Source organism: Maniola hyperantus, chromosome 28 (genome assembly GCF_902806685.2).
Source record: "Maniola hyperantus chromosome 28, iAphHyp1.2, whole genome shotgun sequence".
Lineage (NCBI taxonomy): Eukaryota > Metazoa > Arthropoda > Insecta > Lepidoptera > Nymphalidae > Maniola > Maniola hyperantus.
In genome coordinates this window covers 956622-974319 of record NC_048563.1, presented here as the reverse complement: position 1 = coordinate 974319, position 17698 = coordinate 956622, and the positions used below count along the sequence as shown (strand labels likewise).

The window sequence follows — 17698 nt, the reverse complement described above, 5'->3', positions numbered from 1 at the left end:
TATTGGATGTTTTTGTTACGTAATTTCGTACTTATAGGTTATTTCTTAGGTTTCTTATCTTTTAATCGAGTACTTATCGTGGATTAAAGTTATACCGTATACCGTCTATATGTTGCTGCTCCAAACAGTACTAAGGGTTTGAATTCACACCTGTTTCCCTGTTGACCAATAAATTGTAAAATAAAAAGTACTTGTAAAAGTTTAATTAAATAAAAATATTTAAAAAATTCAGACACAGTTTATAAATCACTAGCTTATGTTCGCGACTACGTCCGCGTGAACTACACTTTCAAACCCCTATGTCACCCCCTTAGGGGTTGAATTTTCAAAAATCTTTTTTTTAGCGGATGCCTACATCATAATAGTTATCTGCATGCCTCAGCCCGATCCGTCCAGTAGCTTGAGCTGTGCGTTGATAGATCAGTCAGTCATCAGTCACCTTTTCCTTTTATATAAAATAAATAAAATAAAATAGCCTTTATTCACTGATACACTAGTTATGCATCTTATATTACTAATTTCTTATTTCCTATTATTTAATTATCCTATCCTACATAATTTATTCTAAAAAATTAGTAACACCAGCAATTTACAGTTCAGGTTGTCCTCTTTGGACATAGGCCTCCTCTAGACCTCTCCATTTTTTCCTATCTAACGCTCGTCCGAGCCAACCCTTTGGCAGGTCATCCTCCCATCTCCTCTGTGGCCGTCCTCTCGCTCTCTTCCCATCTCTGGGGTACCAGTAAGTGACCTCTTCCTTTTATATATTTAGATTTATTTCCAAAATAGCTTAAAATCTGAAACGTATGCATCCTAATAGATTTTGTCTTTGGTTCCAGGAAGTCATAGTCCTAGCCGGTATGATGGTGAGCAGCTGGCTCGCAGTCCCCATTTGGGTGCTCCTACACATGAAACAGTACCGCGAGAAGGCTTGAACGTTGTATAGACAAAAATATTGTATGTATGTAGCAAGTATTTGTTAAGTAAAGGTTAATTTAATGCTTTAAAAATTGTGTTTTATTATCTAAGTATAAGTATATACCTGCTCTATACAGTCATCATCATCATCATCATCAACCAATAGACGTCCACTGCTCAACATAGGTCTCCTGTAGGGACTTCCACACGTCACGGTCTTGCGCCGCCGCCACCCAGTGGCTCCTTGCGACTCGTCTGATGTCGTCCGTCCACCTAGTGTAGTAAAATTTTAATTACCAATCGTATGTGGCAGAAAATATTGTACATGAACGTTTAGAAAGAGATAGAGGTTTCGTAGAGCGTTGCCTCCTGTCTGTCATACAATAGGGCGATTGTCTAAAACCTGCTTCAATCATTATTACAATCTCAATTGTTCTGATTGGCTGAATTTGTGAGATTCTTGCTGCAACAATGCATTGTAGCCAATAGTGAGCGAGCGTCAACCAATCAGAAATGATTGCGATTGTGACATTGTAGCTGTCATTCTCCCAGAATCGCGCAGCTGGTATGAGTGACAGAGACAACGCTCTACAAAGCCAAAATGTCATTCTAAGGGCCGATGTACATTACTTTCTGCCGCTTACTGTATATGTTATGCTCCGAGGTTTTGACATAAAATAAAATAAAAAAAATTCACAGAATTTATTTGAAATCAAAATTCAAAATTGTTATAGCATCAAAAAGTACCTAATTCCACTAAAAATACTAGGTACTAAATCCCCTAAAACCACTAATAAACAGGAAACTCGCTGTCAACATGTGTGGACCAGGCGTGCAGACCTCCGCTTAAGTCCTTGACTCTACCGCGTTGGTTTTCTTCTAGAATGTCCAACACTCGTTTGGCCGCGATTTGAGAATCGTTGCCTCGTCTACATATGAATGTTACTGCAATGAGAAGAAAAAAATCCATTTACAGAAAACAGTAGACATAATTAGTAGTCTATAATGTCCACACTAATCTATTTCTATACTAATATTATAAAAAAAAATTTAAAACTGACTTCCAAAACCACTACAAAGTAAAAAATAACTTTTGTTTCTACACATGTATGTGTGTTGAAGTTGGGCGAGCTTTCTGGATTGATTTCTAGTTTCTGTTATTATGCTCACCCGACTTCATAACTTGTGTTTCTACACAACAAAAGTTATTTTTTACTTTGTAGTGGTTTTGGAAGTCAGTTTTTTTTATTTTTTTATTTTATTTTAAGCTTTTATTTAGTGTTTCACCAGCAAAACTTTCCAAATCCAAATTTTGCAAATCGGTTCAGATACCTAGAAAAATCGATGTACCTATGTACGTACATTAAAAAAAGGCCCGAATTGAGAATCGCCTCCTTTTTGGAAGTTGGTTAATAAAGAGGTAAGGTTTGTTAGTTTGTTTGTAGGAAGTAATCTCTGCAACTACTGAACCAAATTTGAAAACTGCGCAATGCGCATAACTTCGAACGACTGCACCAAATAAAAAATTATCCATTTTTTTTTGTGGTCGTTATTATCAGGACAAGGTTAGTATGAAAAAAATTTTGGAAAATCCGCGGGAAAAAAACAGGTCGCGCGGGACGCAGACCGAGTCGCGGGCAACAGCTAGTAAATAATAATAATCACTAGCTTTTTGTCTGGCGGGAGGCTTGGACCGTTGCTAGTTACCACTCACCGGCAAAGCCGTGCCGCCAAGCGATTTAGCGTTCTGGTACGATGCCGTGTAGGAACCAAAGGGGTATGAACCATAAAAACTGCCAAACCTTACAGGTTAGCCCGCTTCCATCTTAGACTGCATGATCACTTACCAACAGGTGAGGTTGCAGTCAAATTGTGTCTGAATAACAGAAAAGGACCGATAGACGTTGGGGTCCCAAGGTGCTGGAATGGCGACCTCGCACCGGAAGACGCAGTGTTGGAAGACCCCCCCACTAGGTGGACGGACGACATCAGACGAGTTGCAGGGAGCCGCTGGATGGCGGCGGCGCAAGACCGTGGCGTGTGGAAGTCCCTACAAGAGACCTATGTCCAGCAGTGGACGTCTATCGGTTGATGATGATGATGAAAAGGATACACACTTACCATAACTAGTACACTTTCTAATCTTCTCCAATAATTCATCAAACTGGTTTTGATGCAACTTCTCTAAAGGATAGTTGACAGCGCCACCTATGTTACACATATTGAACTCGGATTCACTTCGCACGTCGACCAATAGATGGCGCTCTTTCGCGTTCAAACTTTTCGCTAGATCCTTCGCTGAGATTCGATTTTCTATGGGCAATATGTGTAGATCTAAATCCTGAAAAATAAGACAATGGCACCGATTCTAAGCACAACCTAATTTTAGAGTATTCGCACCCTCTTCTTACTATTGTAATCTGAAAAGGACAGAAGCAGTTTGAAATTTCTAAATTTAATTTTTAGATGGTAAAACCCGTGATTTTAGCACGCTCTTGCGAACCTACTGTTTAAATTTGTATTGTGCACTAAAATTTAGAGTCTTTAAATGTGAAAGTCATGTTCCGTTCCTTTTTTAGCATTAGTAAAAAGAAAAGGATGCTGATACACTAAATTTAGTTTAGAGAGAGACTAGAGAATCGGGGCCAATGTTTATTTCTGATTCTTTATCAACCTCCCTGGCGCAGTGGTAAGCGCTGTTGGTCTTATCAGTGGGAAGTCGCAGGTGTGAATCCCGGCAGGGGAAATTTAGAATTTTATATATTTATTAGGGTTCCGTACCTCGAAAGGAAAAACGGAACCCTTTTAGGATCACTTTTTTGTCTGTCTGTCAGTCAAGAAACCTACAGGGTACTTCCCGTTGACCTAGAATCATGAAATTTGGCAGGTAGGTAGATCTTATAGCTGACATTTGGGGAAAAATCTGAAAACCGTGAATTTTGGGTTAGATCACACAAAAAAAATTAAATTGTGGTCATGAACTAATAATTAGTATTTTCAACTTTCGAAGTGAGTGACTATATCAAGTGGGGTATCATATTAAAGGTCTTCACCAACACACTCATTCTAAAACAATTAATTATATTTATATATTTGTCTTTTTTTTTTTTTTTTTTAATACAATAAAACTTAAAGCTAGCCTTATCTAATTACTATATAAATCATGACCGCGTGGAATGGTGCCAAGAATACTGGCTGCATTTCCGCGCTGGACAGTCAGGCTGATCCGCTGCGCAAAAAATGAGCCAGCCCTTCTGTCACCATTTGTCTTCCATATTCATACAAATAAATTATTTAATTTCATATAATTTCTAAATTTTCTCTGGTTTGGTCTACCGGCAAATCCGTGCCGCCAAGCGATTCAGCGTTCCGGTACGATGCCGCGTAGAAACCTTATTTACCCGCGAATAACCTACCGCGTAAAAGTGTTATATCTTGTATTTATTTAATTTTTTACTAAATAAAACCTATTATAGTGTTAATGACTTTTTTAATGACAAATTTTAAATAATGCATAGAAATAGACATTTGAATTATAAATAACATTTACATGATGAGTGATGACATAACAATATTAATGAAATGAGATAATTTATGAAGATAATTTAGAAATAATTTTCCACGCCATGCTTGGCAGGATATGTGACTGATTACCTAATTTTTAAGACCCCATGTAAATAATATACATGTACCTACCATATCTGAGCAAAATAAATAAATGATTAATGATCAATTAATGATGGTACGGAACCCTTCATGCGCGAGTCCGAATCGCACTTGGCCGGTTTTATTGAAAGTCAGGTAAAAGCTAGGTACCTTCTCTTTGGCTTGACTTTTACATATCACTTCGTAATCAAGTAATTTGGTTATTTTTGGTGATTCCGAACAAATTGCACACTCAGCATTTCTTGGACGTAGTTTTACTGAAAATAACGTAAAATATACAGGGTTACAGGAAAATAGGACACGATGCCGTTAAGGGGTTATAGTACAGGTCATTAGCTATCAAACGACCCCTAAAGTGCTTATGCGAAAGTGTATCGTTTTCGAGTTATTCATTTTTTTATTTTTTTCTTGGTAAAGGGGTGTTTTCCACTTTAAAAATTAATAAATAAAAAGGAACAATGTATTTCATCAGATTTTTTTTATTTCTTGCTAGTACATATCCTTGTTAATAATAAACAGTTATAAAAAAAGAAAAATCTTCAAGCATTTTAAAATTACAGCCCAAAAACTGTACAAGTTTTCGATTTTTAAATTTGATTCTTTGAATAACTTGCAAATTTTCTGTAAAAATTACTAACCTAACCTAACCTAACCAGAATCGTGTCCTTTTTTCCTGTAACCCCGTATATTTAGAAGATTATTTTCAAAACAAACATTACTAAAAAACTTACATACCAGTTGTAAAAGTGGTATCATCACCGTCAAACAGTAACATTCTCTCGACCAACAAGTGTTTGTGCGTCTGTCCCACTATTAGCTTTATAGCTTCCAAAGCTTGCAATGCTCCTGGAAATAAAATCAAATCACATCAAATCAATTCATTTATTTGCTGATTGTAGGTACAACCTTTGTAGGTTCAAGTAATGAACAATCTTTATAGTCAAAAAAACATTTAACTTTTTTGCAGTTAAAAGTCGAGACAGGTCGAGATGGCAATCGGGGAGGCGACGCCCCGCACACCCGCACAGCCCCCGCGCTAACCCGGTGCGGGTGAGAGCGGGTGTGCGGGACTATAGTTTTAAACAAACGAGAGTTTTGGCATATTGAAAAGCACTTTGAAAAAGTTTGTTTCAATAAAAAACTTTTCTAACATGTACTCGTGCATTACATCATTTGAAATACCTTCCAACATTATTTTATCAAGGGGTCACCATTTTATCTAGGGGTCACCATTTTATCTAGGGGTCACCATTTTATCTAAGGGTCACTATTTTATCAAGGGGTCACTATTTTTAGGGTCGTGTCTGTCAAGACAAGGGAATCAAAACTTATAGGGTGCTTCCCGTTGGCCTAGAATCATGAAATTAGGCAGGTAGCACTGTCATATACAGCACAAGTAAAGGGAAAAATCCGAAACCCATGAATTTGTGGTTTTTAGCGTTCCGTACCTCAAAAGGAAAAACGGAACCCTTATAGGATCACTTTGTTGTCTGTTTGTTTATTACACAAAAGGGCTATGTCTTATTAACCGACTTCAAAAAAAGGAGGAGGTTATCAATTCGACTGTATGTTTTTTTTTTTTGTATGTTTGTTACGCGATTACTCCGTCAATTATGAACCGATTTTGATGATTCTTTTTTTTTAAGGGTCAAGTTCTATAACTTAGGAGTCACGTAAAATAAACTAGATATCACACCTTACACACTAGGGATCATATCTTTTTTTTTTTATTTTTTTATTTATTTATTTATTAAAGAAGAATATTTGCAGGTTACAAGTTTGGTGCATTCATAAACTTTAAATAAGTTTTTCCGTACACCAGTGCCGTCGACAGTCGATAGGTACCTACACGTAACATAAATCTATCACACTAAATGTCACATCTTATACTCTAGGGGTCAAGTATCACCCTAGGGGTTAGCAGGGGTTGTAGCATCATACCTATAACGCCAGGTACGGGTCCTGCCACCCCATTGGCTGAGCAACTTCCCACAGCTTCTGGAGGGGGAGGGGTTGGGAATATACATCTGTAACATGGACCTATGTAAGATTTTTCCTGTAACAAACAATAATTATAATCACCCCCCCTATATCTTAAAATCCTATTTAATCCATACTTACTAATATTAAAAATGCGAAAGTGTGTCTGTCTGTCTGGTAGCTTTCCACAGCCCATCTATTTAACCAATTTAGACATTTGGTACAAAAATAGTTTGTAACCCGATGGACATAGGCTACGTCCTGGAAAGTCAAAAAGTACCTATAGTATTTTAAAGGCCCTGATTTTGACAAAATTTGGTACGGACATAGTTCGCATCCCGGGGACGGATATAAGCTACATTTTGTCCCGGAAAATCAAGGAGCTTGCGGACTGAATTCCGAAAAGTTGGAGGTTCAAATTCACTATTGCCTACGACGCGACATCGAATACGAGTGGCCTAGCAGTCCGATGTTTTATTTGCAATATATCGTGAACTTTTACAAAATTATAGGATTTTTATTTTATTTATCGCGGTTTTTTTTATGGTTTATCAGTAATCATCAGTACTATCACCTGTCTTCGTTTTTGCTAGCGTTCTAGTTACACCCTGTATTTAAAGAAATCTCACCTTTTCACTTGTATTATTCTTGGCTCTATACCCATATATAGTAAGCTGCCCCTCCATCTTCAATGCACTCCCAGATATCAGAGGTATCTTGGTCAGAACGCTGACGTCACTCAGCATGTATCTTGTAGGCACGTTATCTGTGCAGTCTAGTATCAAATCGTAGTTCTTTGCTACTTCTAGAGCGTTCGAGGGGTTTAGGTCGAAATCGTATGGAGTTATTTTGATTTTTGAGTTTATACTGTAAAAAAAATTGTAGGGGTCATCTTATTTGCTTTAGGGGTCATCTTATTTGTTATAAGGGTCATGGCCTGAATACTAAAGGTTAAGTACTATACTGAGGTGTCGTTTTCTAATCTAGGGGTCAAGTTCAATAAGTACGGGGTCATGTCCAATACACTAGAGGTACGCTTTATACACCAGTGGCTACGTTTTACACTTTAGGAATCACGATTCACACATAAGGGTGTGGCGGTTGCCACAGATTCAACTAGATGACGCTGTTCAATTGATAACATTTCATGACGTAGTCCCGAACAATTATACCGCCGACAATCCTCGCACTAACGGATTTTTCTGCAATCTGGACTATAACATAGAAGTTTCAAGATACAACCGTCGGCCCAGCCGGCGCCCTTTGGTACGGTCGAGCCTGCACACCGCTCCCGTACAATGGTGACCCCGACTTGATCAAGAATGGTCGCACACTACAACAAGCCGACGTAATCAAGAGTGGTCGCACACTACAACAGCCACAAACCACGAAATAGGTACTGATTCTGAGCACAACCTAATTTTAGAGTATTCGCATCCTCTTCTTACTAATGTAATATGAAAAGGACAGACGCAGTTTGACAGTTTTAAATTTTTAGATGGTAAACCCCGTGAATTTAGCGCACAGTCGCGAGCCAACTGTTTAAATTTGCGTGCACTAAAATTTAGAGTCTTTAAATGTAAAGTTCATGTTCTGTCCCTTTTTAGCATTGTTAAAAAGAAAAGGATGCAGATACTCTAAATTTAGTTTAGAGAAAGACAACGGAATCGGTGCCATAAGCTTAAAACAATGATCGCCTAAGCTTATAAACTTACCTTCTCAAGCTATTAGCAGCGGACTGTGCCTTACTCAGGTTCTGATCTCTCTCACTGTGCAATATTTGCCTGTGTATGTTTGTCACGTCCACTTGGTCGTAGTCCACTATGCCGATTTCTCCTAAAACATCGCAAAATATTTAGCTGGTTCATCATCACCAATCTATTGCTGGCCTATATTCCGCGACAGGTCGAGATGGCAATCGGGGTATGAGGCTTTCTTTAAGGTGCTGATAGACTTGAGCATTCACTTGTAATGAGCATTTGTGCGAATTTTACATCACAGAAAAATACGAGAACATTTTAGCGACCATTCTATCGAGCGTTCTGGCGAGCATATTTGCTTTTAAGACAAAACAAATTAGTTTGCCACCATCTTCTATTTTTCGTTTTCTTTCTTTTAACATAAACAATGAGCATTCATGTAGCACACGCGACCGTCAAGTCTGATATCTTCATGAAGAATTGATGAGCATCGAATAGAGCGTTCGCTAGAATTCTCAAGATGTTCGTAGCAATGTTTGGCTCTATGCTTGGCTCGGCTCGTTGTTCAGTTCAACAAAAATAAAAACGGTGAATGCTCGATGTTCTGTTACAAGTGAAAGCTCAAGTCTATCAGTACCTTAAGATACACATAACTACAAAAAGTTAGTAATAAAGTACGGAGGTACGGTTCAGCTGCCCTCAGTTCTGAAGGTGTGCATTGTGCCTCATATTTACTTACCTATTCCTGCCCCAGCAAGGTATACAGAAGAGGGACATCCCAAGCCTCCTGCACCAACTATCAGCACCCTGGCTGCCATCAGCTTCTCCTGACCTTGGACACCGATATCTGGCAAAAGGATCTGCCGACTGTATCGTTCAATTGCCCACTTCGGTAGACTATCTCCAAACTGGACCTTTGTAGAGTTTTCACCATTATGATTACCATTTTCTGTCAGCTTTGTCTGAAATCATCATCATGATCATGATGATTTTTGAGAGCATGTATTCGAGAAGGAGCAATCCTAGATTTAGGGGACATGATAAGAAGCTACAATATCAATTGCCATCGTCAACTCCATTAAAACACTTTCTGACCAACAGAGTTGTTTACCTACATATAGAATACATTGCCTAAGGATGTGGTTATGTCAAGTTCTGTTAACCAGTTCAAGAATAGATTGGACAAACATTTGAAAAACTCCAAGCACTTCTGATATCTAAGACGCATCAGCGAAAGCTACTTAGTCTATTAAAAATAATAATAATTATAGTATAATAAATTAATAAATAAAATATGTATAATAATGATCAACCCATCACCGGCATTATAGAGCACAGGTCTCCTCTCAGAATGAGAAAGGTTTTACCATAGTCTACTACGCTGGCCATGTTTCAGATTAGCAGACTTCACACACCTTTGAGAACATCATGGAGAACTCTCAGGCATGCAGGTTTCCTTACGATGTTTTCCTTCATCGTTAAAGCAAGTGATATTTAATTAATTAAAAATTAAAATGTACATGACTCTGAAAAGTTAGGGGTTGCATGCCCGGGATCGAACCCCCGACCTCCGATTAGAAGGCAGACCTCCTAACCACTATGCTATCACAGCTTTAAAATAAATTGTCAAAGTTTTGGCGACCTCCCTGATCTTGTGGTCTTGTTAGTGGGAGGCCCCGGGTTCGATTCCCGGCAGGGGTTTAGAATTTAATAATTTTCAAATTTCTGTCTGGTCTGGTGGGAGGCTTCAGCCATGGCTAGTTACCACCCTACTGGCAAAGCCATACCGCCAAGCGATTTATGCTGAGTTCCAATATGATGCCGTTTTTGATAGAAAGCAAAAAAAGGGTATAGTTTTCCATCATCCATCTTAGATTGCATCATCACTTACCACCAGATGAGTTTGCAGTCAAGGGCTAACTTGTATCTGAATAAAAAAAATAGATATTCTTTTATTTGGGACCATAGTGCAAACGCAGTATAGTAGCCGGCAAGAAATATTGTACATCAACTTTGACCTTTAAAATGAGATTTCAGCTTTGTAGAGCATTATCTCTGTCACTCATACCTCATATCGTACGCATTGAGGGTCAAACCTCCGTGGTTTTTTTTGCCTAATTTTTTTTCTGTATGTTCATCCGCTAAGCAAGGATTTTTAAAAATTCATCTCCTAAGGGGATAAAATAGGGGTTGAAAATTCGTGTAGTCTACGCGGACGAAGTCGCGGGCATAAGCTAGTAATTTTAAACAAAAGCAGTTCTTACCGGCAATAGTTTTTGCTTGATTTCATAAAGTTCCCGTTCTTTCTGCTGCAAGGTGGCCTTCAATTCAGCAACCTCTTGCTCAAGGCAATGTAATACATCCATTGTGTGCACTATTTACTTAATATTATTTACTTAACACCGCAATTGTTTGCTTAGATCGAAAATTCTATTTAAAAATTCTAAAAACGCTAAAAAATCCTTACTTATTGCAAGAGCCTCTAATAAACTAAACTTATGTTATTAATAATTGTATTTTAATACATAGAATCATATAAATTTTAATTATTTTCTAAAAACCACCTAAAAAGTAAAAACACAAATAAGTTCAAAGCACCGACCAGAAATAAGTTCAAAGATACTTGACAAATTCAATGTACTCTGTGATTATCATTATCCTGTTCGGCTCTGGGTTCTAGCCCTTTTGACTTTGAGCCTAGCGAGCATCTAGCGAGTTGCGCGCCGATAGTCAAAGAGTAGGTATATAAACACTACGTTCTTTTAGTTTTGTACAGTTTGCAATAACACCAAAATCGATTCAATCGAAGAAGAGTTCGAAATCGATTTTAATTTAATGTGGCGTTTTGACGTTAAAGCACAAGATTTCAACGCTCATTTTATACAAAACTATAATACCTAGTCAAACTGGCCGGCTAAGGGCTATTAGCCATAAAAGTTAACCCGCCGCTAGGTGAACCGCCTAGAATAAGTCCCGCAAATTGCTAATGAGCGTGGCCGCCATTTTAGTGACATTAGCACTAGACTGAAGTTTCGAGCTGATGGTTTATTTTTATTTCGACTGACGTCAAAATGACGTCATTTCGATTTTAATGAGATATGGTTCCAGCGCCATAGCAATTTGAGGGACTTATAGTTTGCTCACTATTTTTATTTAAAAGCATGCCAGTAGGTACAATGCAAAGCCCGGCTTTTATCAAATAAATTGGACAACTTGTTTCGCAATCAAGTAAAAGAAACATCAAGGACTATGAATATTTCAATTATTTATTATTACTTTTTGAAATAATTAAAATAAAATTCAAACATTCATTGAATGAAATATATAAGCGATTCCCATATAAAACTATAATATAATCTACATTAAAATGAAAACCATTATAATTATGTACCTATCTTAAAAAAACTTTTTGAAATAACTAAAATGAAATTCAAACATTCATTAAAATATTTAAGCGATTGCCATATAAAACTATAATATAATCTACATTAAAATGAAAAGATCGATAAATCTCCTACTGTGTAGGTCAAAGCTCTTTCTCATCAAAGCTCTTTTTGTAACGCCAACTGTTCCTGAAACCTACATTCAATGGCTTCGCAGTAACGACAACTGGCTTAAATTAAAGTTTAGCAAAAAACGTTGTATGTAAAATCCTCAAGCCTTAAGGAGGTAACATTCCCGTATTGACAAACTTTTCAAACGCTATCCTCGTTTGCAAGGCTTTTACTCTTTTAAGGCTACAATCTTCCATTAACACTTTAGGTTTAAGTGCATCCGAAGTTTCAGGTTCAAGGTAATATGCTGGTGGTTTCAGTGAAACTTCAGGCTCAGGAAATCCCATTGGTTTCCTATTTGCTACTAGTTTAGCTGGTTCTTTTTGCTTAGAAGCACCTTCTGGCATCAGATGTGTTACTTTTTCAATAGGTGCTTGTGTACTTTGCAGTATTTGTGTTTTAACACATTTGTTGGTATTCACCATCCCATTTGAATCATCAAAATTAAGATTTTCATTATGCTTTCCGCAAGTTTCTAAAACAAGCTTTCGTTGCATTTGTTGTTCTTCCAAACATTGTTTCCGTTCAGCTAAACGTTTCATCATCTGTGGCAAAACTATGGATTTCTCATAAATACCAGGTCCTTTAGTGAAACCATTTTTTTCAGCATCAGTTTTGACAATTCTCCTTTTATTATACGCTTTTGGATCAATTTTGACTGTGTGTAACATAGGGACTGTTTCTTTTTGACAATTTAAACGGTGAACAGGTGGACTGTTTAAGTCAGTTAGGCTGGTTTTTATTTCATTGCGGTATATTGGTGGGACATCTGATTTGGGTTCAATTTTAGAGACAAAAGTTTTATTTTCGTAGAAGTCATTCTCGTGCAGAACCTGTGATTTCACGTCACGATGATTTATAGATCGTTTAGTTTCTAATAGTTCATGAGACAACTTTGATATATTTAAAGGTTTATCATTAACTGCGTCATATGCTTCAGTTGGGTTGGATAAACTTTTCAGCGAAATGGATTTTAAAGATGTAGTAGTTGAGTCTTTGAATACTGATGGAGCTATAATAAATTTCGGATGCAAAAAATCATCAATCTCATCTTCGCATATTGGCTCCGGATCTGGAATATCCAATTCAGGTGGAGGTTCTAATTTGAGTTTTGAACATCTCGAGGAGATAGCATTATCAAGAATTTCGTTAAAAGTTCTTGAATCACTGTTAATAAAATTACGTTGTGGGTGTGTTCTAATCGTATTATTTAAGTTTTCGTCGTATTTCGACCACTCATACAATTTTTTACCCTGTTCAGCTTTTTCGAAAAATTCCGTAAAGTCAATTTTAAACGAGTCATTTTGTGGTATTGAGTTTTTATTTTCTGAGTGTTGGTCTTCACGCGATTCTTTTTTGATCTCTTTCGGAGTCACATACATATTTTGATATAAATCTAACAGGTCAAATTCAGATTTTTTTACCATTTCCAAAAAAGAACCTTGTAAATCTAGACTTAGATCTAACGAATTATCCAGTATATTCGTACTATCGCTAACATCTATTAGTGTAGCTGTAGAAACGTCGGTTTTATCAAGATTTACTTTTTCTGGCTGCAGCGGTTCGTAAGCATTGAAGTTTTTTAAAACTGGTAAATTCTGGGGTTGAGTCATGTTTGAGCTTGTATGCCACATAATTATTCCTGTGAATTAAAAAAAGTAGTAAAAATTTAATACATGCAAAAAAAAATTATTACGAAAGAAGTGTTAAGCTATGTAATAGTTTATCATAAATCTCTCAAGCGGTCGCAACTGCTCGAAAGGTTTCGTGTACTGCAATGAAAATAAAGGTATAGATTTAGCAGACAGTTGAGTCCTGAACCCTGACTGCTTCAAGCTTTAAGCACAGATAAAAGGTAAACTACGATATCTACGTTAGTATACTATAACTAACTTACGCTCGCGACTTCGTCCGCGTGGACTACATAAACTTCGAACCCCTATTTTGCCCCCTTAGGGGTTGAATTTTCAAAAATCCTTTCTTGGCGGATGTCTACGTCATAATAGCTATCTGCACGCCAAATTTCAGTCCAATCCGTCCAGTAGTTTGACCTGTGCGTTGATAGATCAGTCAGTCACCTTTTTTCTTTTTATATATTTAGATATAGTATTTACGATACCATATACGAAGCGGTGATAGCCTAGTGGTTAAGACGTCGCCCTTATTTTCGGGATGTCCCAATCTCGGGCACGTATTTCTAACTTTTCGGAGCTAGTTGCATTTTAAGCAATTGAATATCACTTGCTTTAACGGTAAAGGAAAAAATGGTGAGGAAACCTACATGCCTTAAATTTCTTCATAATGAGAATTTCAGAACATTTCACGAGGACTGTTTATTAGTATACAATGAACCAATTGCAAAGAATTGACAATAATTGACAATTGATTTGAAGAATTGACTTTGCAATTGTGCATTGTAAGGTCTACATCTCCTGAGGATGCTCCGGTGTCGGGGCGAAACGTGCGTCGAGTGTGTTTGGGATTTTTGTGGTGCTGCGTGGTGGTGGTGCGTATTGCTTGCCTGGTGGCTGCTTCTTCCCGCATGTTTAGCAGTGTGAGGGCGGGCGGTGCATTTCACGTGCTGCATGTTGCACCATACAGATTCGGCCTGTTTCAGCGGACTATAGCAAATTAAGCTTTTGGTTCATTGTATGTCATGGACTTCCGCAAAGTAACGCCTGCTTCTATACAACATGTTTATTAGTAGGTAGATTCTCCGTATTCTAACACATTCATACCCCACAGAATAGGTACATTTACTCCATTCATACCCACACCATATTTTGTCTATAATTGGAATAGGCAGCCTCCCCGTGCGAAACCAGGGCGGGTCAACCGTCAACTAGTTTTATAATAAAACCGAACCCAGATTTTGGTCAGAACTCCGAAATACTTATCCATAAATTACTTAGAAAGTAGGTACATAATAATTTACTGTTTAACTAATTACCGACGGATATATCAGCTAAGTGCAACGCTGAATGCAAATTGCATCAGCAGCATTGTATGCATTCGTCATACTTTTACATAGGCACCTACCTTATAAATAAACGTAGAAATCACTTTGTTCGCCCACTGATGAATAACCTTAGTGTTAAACTTATTTGGAATTAACTAACTAGCCCATGAAAATAATTTAAAATCGAAGAATACAAAGTAAACAACATCCAACTTCTCAAACAACTCTCGAAAGTATGGTATAATTAGGGATGAGACGTATTTACGCTACCAGGTTTTAAAACCGGGCTTTGCTTGGAAGTAGGGCGCTCTGGTGCGGGTGGAATTTACTTGCAAGTAATTCTTCACAAATAGGATTGTGCTCCTTATATATATGACAACACGGACCGAATTTCTATGCAAGTATTTTTGCAAGTATTTTCCACAAATAAGATTGTGGACTTTATATGTATGACAACACGGATCGATTTCATATGCCATAAAAAGACTTCGACCTTCAACGTATTTTTTACCTGACTACGGCAAAGCCAAAAGTAAGGGTTATGAGAAGGGCCGGGGCGTCGAACTTGCAAGTCTTTCTTCACAAATATAAGATTGTGCACCTTATACATATGAAAACACGGTCCGATTTTCTATGCAGTAAAAATACTTCGAACTTGCAAGTATTTTTCACAAATAGGATTGTGGTCTTTATATGTATAATAACACGGATCGATTCTCTATGCAATAAAAATACTTTGAACTTCCAAGTCTTTTCACAAATATGATTGTGCTCTTTATATGTATGACAACACGGATCAATTTCCTATGCTAAAATTACTTCGGAGCTTTACTGCCAAATACTTTCAAAGTATTTTGAAACCTGGTTTTAGACCCTGGTATTTTTACGTACTCGTACTTGGAAGCCCTGGTATTGAATTTTGCAAGTATGTCTCATCCCTAATGGTATTTCAGGTATACATATTAATCTATGGTATGGACTATGGTATGTACCACCGGTATGTACCTATTAATCTATGAAAGTATGCACAGAGTACATTGAATATAAGTATGCTCGAAAGATAAACAAATCAAAACACATCGAATCCACCGAGGTCAGTGGCACCGACAAGAAAAAAAAAAAAACCGTCCACAGGTCCTATAGGTATATAGTAGATAATCTATGCTTGGTCCTTGCTATAATCCTTAATCTATGCCACAGGTGGTCCTCAGAGTACAGTCCATAGAGTGACACAGACTCACAGTCGTAGATAGAATAATAGGTAGATTTATGTACTGTGTAACCGCGTATGAGATAACGATAGCGGAGGTAACGATAAATAACTTTAGTTGCGAAACAAACTTTGAGAATTCGTGGCGTAAATGTATTTCTCGTGAGTTATTTACTTGTGTTCACATAAAAAACGTTTAATACAAATATTGTTGATCGGTTAATACAAATATTGACTACTAAACAATGGGGCCGATTCTCTTGTAAACAATCTCTAAACTAAACTAAATTAATAGGTCTAAATCTAGTGCTATCCTTTTCCGCAAGCAACATTATAACAGGGATAGCAATAGATTTAGTCGTGTCATTTTAGTTTAGTTTAGAGATTGTGTACAAGAGAATCGGCCCCTATGGTAATAATTGTCGTGTTATTCATCGTTACGTCGTGCTATCGCTATCTCATACGCGGTTACACAGTACTCAAATCTACCTATTATTCTATCTACGCTTTGTACGGACTGTGTTATATTTTGTGTTACATACTCTTTGGCACCTCCTATCAGAAAAAAGATTATGATTGCGGATTGTGATTCGCACGGTGATTCGTATTTTTATCGAAAATTATAATTTTCTCGCTTAATACAATGTTTTAGAGTGAATATTTAGTAACAATAACTTCCCTTATTAGTGACAAACAATATGTGTAATATTTAGTTTGTATTGTAATTTATAAATTACTAAAATGTGTTTGTATTTTAATCAAATGTTTCTGCTTGTAAATACCGCTTAGAGATAAGAAATTTTAAAGATAAGTCGATTATATGTCGCAAATGTTTGTAAAACCTTTAGTTATGCGGAAGAATAACTAATAAAATCTATATTATAAAGAGGTAAAGTTTGTAAGTTTGTTTGTAGGGGGTACCTAATCGCTGGAACTACTGAACCGATTTTGAAAATTCTTTCGCCAGTAGAAAGCTACATTATACCTGAGTGACATAGGCTATATTTTACCATCAATAAAATTAGAGATCCCTACGAAAATTGTAATATGCTACCCGTGTGAAGTAACATAGCTTTTTAGCATTGGCAGATTTTAATGCGGTTTTTATGTTATTTAATAATTTGATTTAGCACCCTATATAGTTTGAGTGGAGTTTTAGTAACTGAGAGGTTATGATTGTAGCAATAATAACATAACCCATCGCCGGCTCACTACAGAGCACGGGTCTCTTCTCAGAGTGAGAAGGGTTTTGGACATAGTCTACCACGCTGGCCATGTGCGGATTAGTAGACTTCACACACCTTTGAGAACATTATGGAGAACTCTCAGGCATGCAGGTTTCCTCACGATGTTTTCCTTCACCGTTAAAGCAAGTGATATTTAATTACTTAAAACATAACTCCGAAAAGTTAGAAGTGCATGCCCGAAATCAAACCCCCGACCTATTAGAAGGCGGGTGTCCTAACCACTAGGCTATCACAGATTCATGGTTAGTAGCACACTTATAAATTTTTGAAGAATTCTTTTTCTGTTTACTTATTACTAGCACAAATTTCAAACCTCTATTTCACCCCCTTAGGGATTCAATTTTCAAAAATCCTTAGTGGATGCCTACGTCATAATAGCTATCTGCATGCCAAATTTCAGCCAGATCCGTCCAGTAGTTTCAGCTGTGCGTTGATAGATCAGTCAGTCAGTCAGTCATCTTTTC

General features: G+C 37.2%; 3 protein-coding genes across 8 annotated transcripts in view; 1 reads left to right on the top strand and 2 right to left on the bottom strand.

The window, feature by feature from the left end:
• Window positions 1–1605: 1605 nt before the first annotated feature.
• On the bottom strand, window positions 1606–10832 carry Uba4 (Ubiquitin-like activating enzyme 4). The gene is made up of 9 exons (XM_034983153.2): window positions 10529–10832; window positions 9004–9226; window positions 8280–8400; window positions 7194–7431; window positions 6526–6640; window positions 5320–5430; window positions 4735–4841; window positions 3040–3259; window positions 1606–1863 (listed from the first exon to the last, which is right to left on the bottom strand). Exons 1-9 carry the CDS (start codon window positions 10628–10630, stop codon window positions 1709–1711), a joined length of 1392 nt encoding a protein of 463 aa, XP_034839044.1. The 5' UTR covers window positions 10631–10832; the 3' UTR covers window positions 1606–1708.
• Window positions 10833–11509: 677 nt separating this feature from the next.
• Window positions 11510–15021, bottom strand: LOC117994890 (uncharacterized). 4 transcript variants are annotated; one of them, XM_069508404.1, is made up of 3 exons: window positions 14858–15021; window positions 14340–14502; window positions 11510–13460 (listed from the first exon to the last, which is right to left on the bottom strand). In XM_069508404.1, the coding sequence occupies exon 3, from the start codon at window positions 13450–13452 to the stop codon at window positions 11926–11928; it is 1527 nt and encodes a 508-aa protein (XP_069364505.1). In that variant the 5' UTR covers window positions 13453–13460; window positions 14340–14502; window positions 14858–15021; the 3' UTR covers window positions 11510–11925. The 4 variants fall into 4 exon arrangements, with proteins under 4 accessions (XP_069364505.1, XP_069364506.1, XP_069364507.1 ...); XM_069508405.1 differs by having other exon boundaries at window positions 14340–14499; XM_069508406.1 differs by having other exon boundaries at window positions 14340–14439.
• A 1526-nt stretch (window positions 15022–16547) lies between these two features.
• Window positions 16548–17698, top strand: part of Dcr-1 (Endoribonuclease Dcr-1) — a 58051-nt gene continuing 56900 nt past the window's right edge. The window contains exon 1 of one of the 3 annotated variants that reach the window (XM_069508330.1): window positions 16548–16689. The gene's annotated coding sequence lies outside the window, so the exon portion shown is untranslated. Of the gene's footprint in view, window positions 16877–17698 lie in introns of all 3 variants that reach the window. The other 2 variants (XM_069508331.1, XM_069508329.1) reach the window with 2 other exon arrangements.

Excerpts from the sequence above, each read along its gene's own strand:
- Uba4 (XM_034983153.2), bottom strand. The coding sequence starts at position 10,630 with ATGGATGTATTACATTGCCTTGAGCAAGAGGTTGCTGAATTGAAGGCC. Across the intron at positions 4,842-5,319 it reads TGATACCACTTTTACAACTG|TAAAACTACGTCCAAGAAAT; the intron begins GTATGTAAGTTT and ends CGTTATTTTCAG. Across the intron at positions 1,864-3,039 it reads TAGAAAGTGTACTAGTTATG|TAACATTCATATGTAGACGA; the intron begins GTAAGTGTGTAT and ends TTCTCATTGCAG.
- LOC117994890 (XM_069508404.1), bottom strand. The coding sequence starts at position 13,452 with ATGTGGCATACAAGCTCAAACATGACTCAACCCCAGAATTTACCAGTT.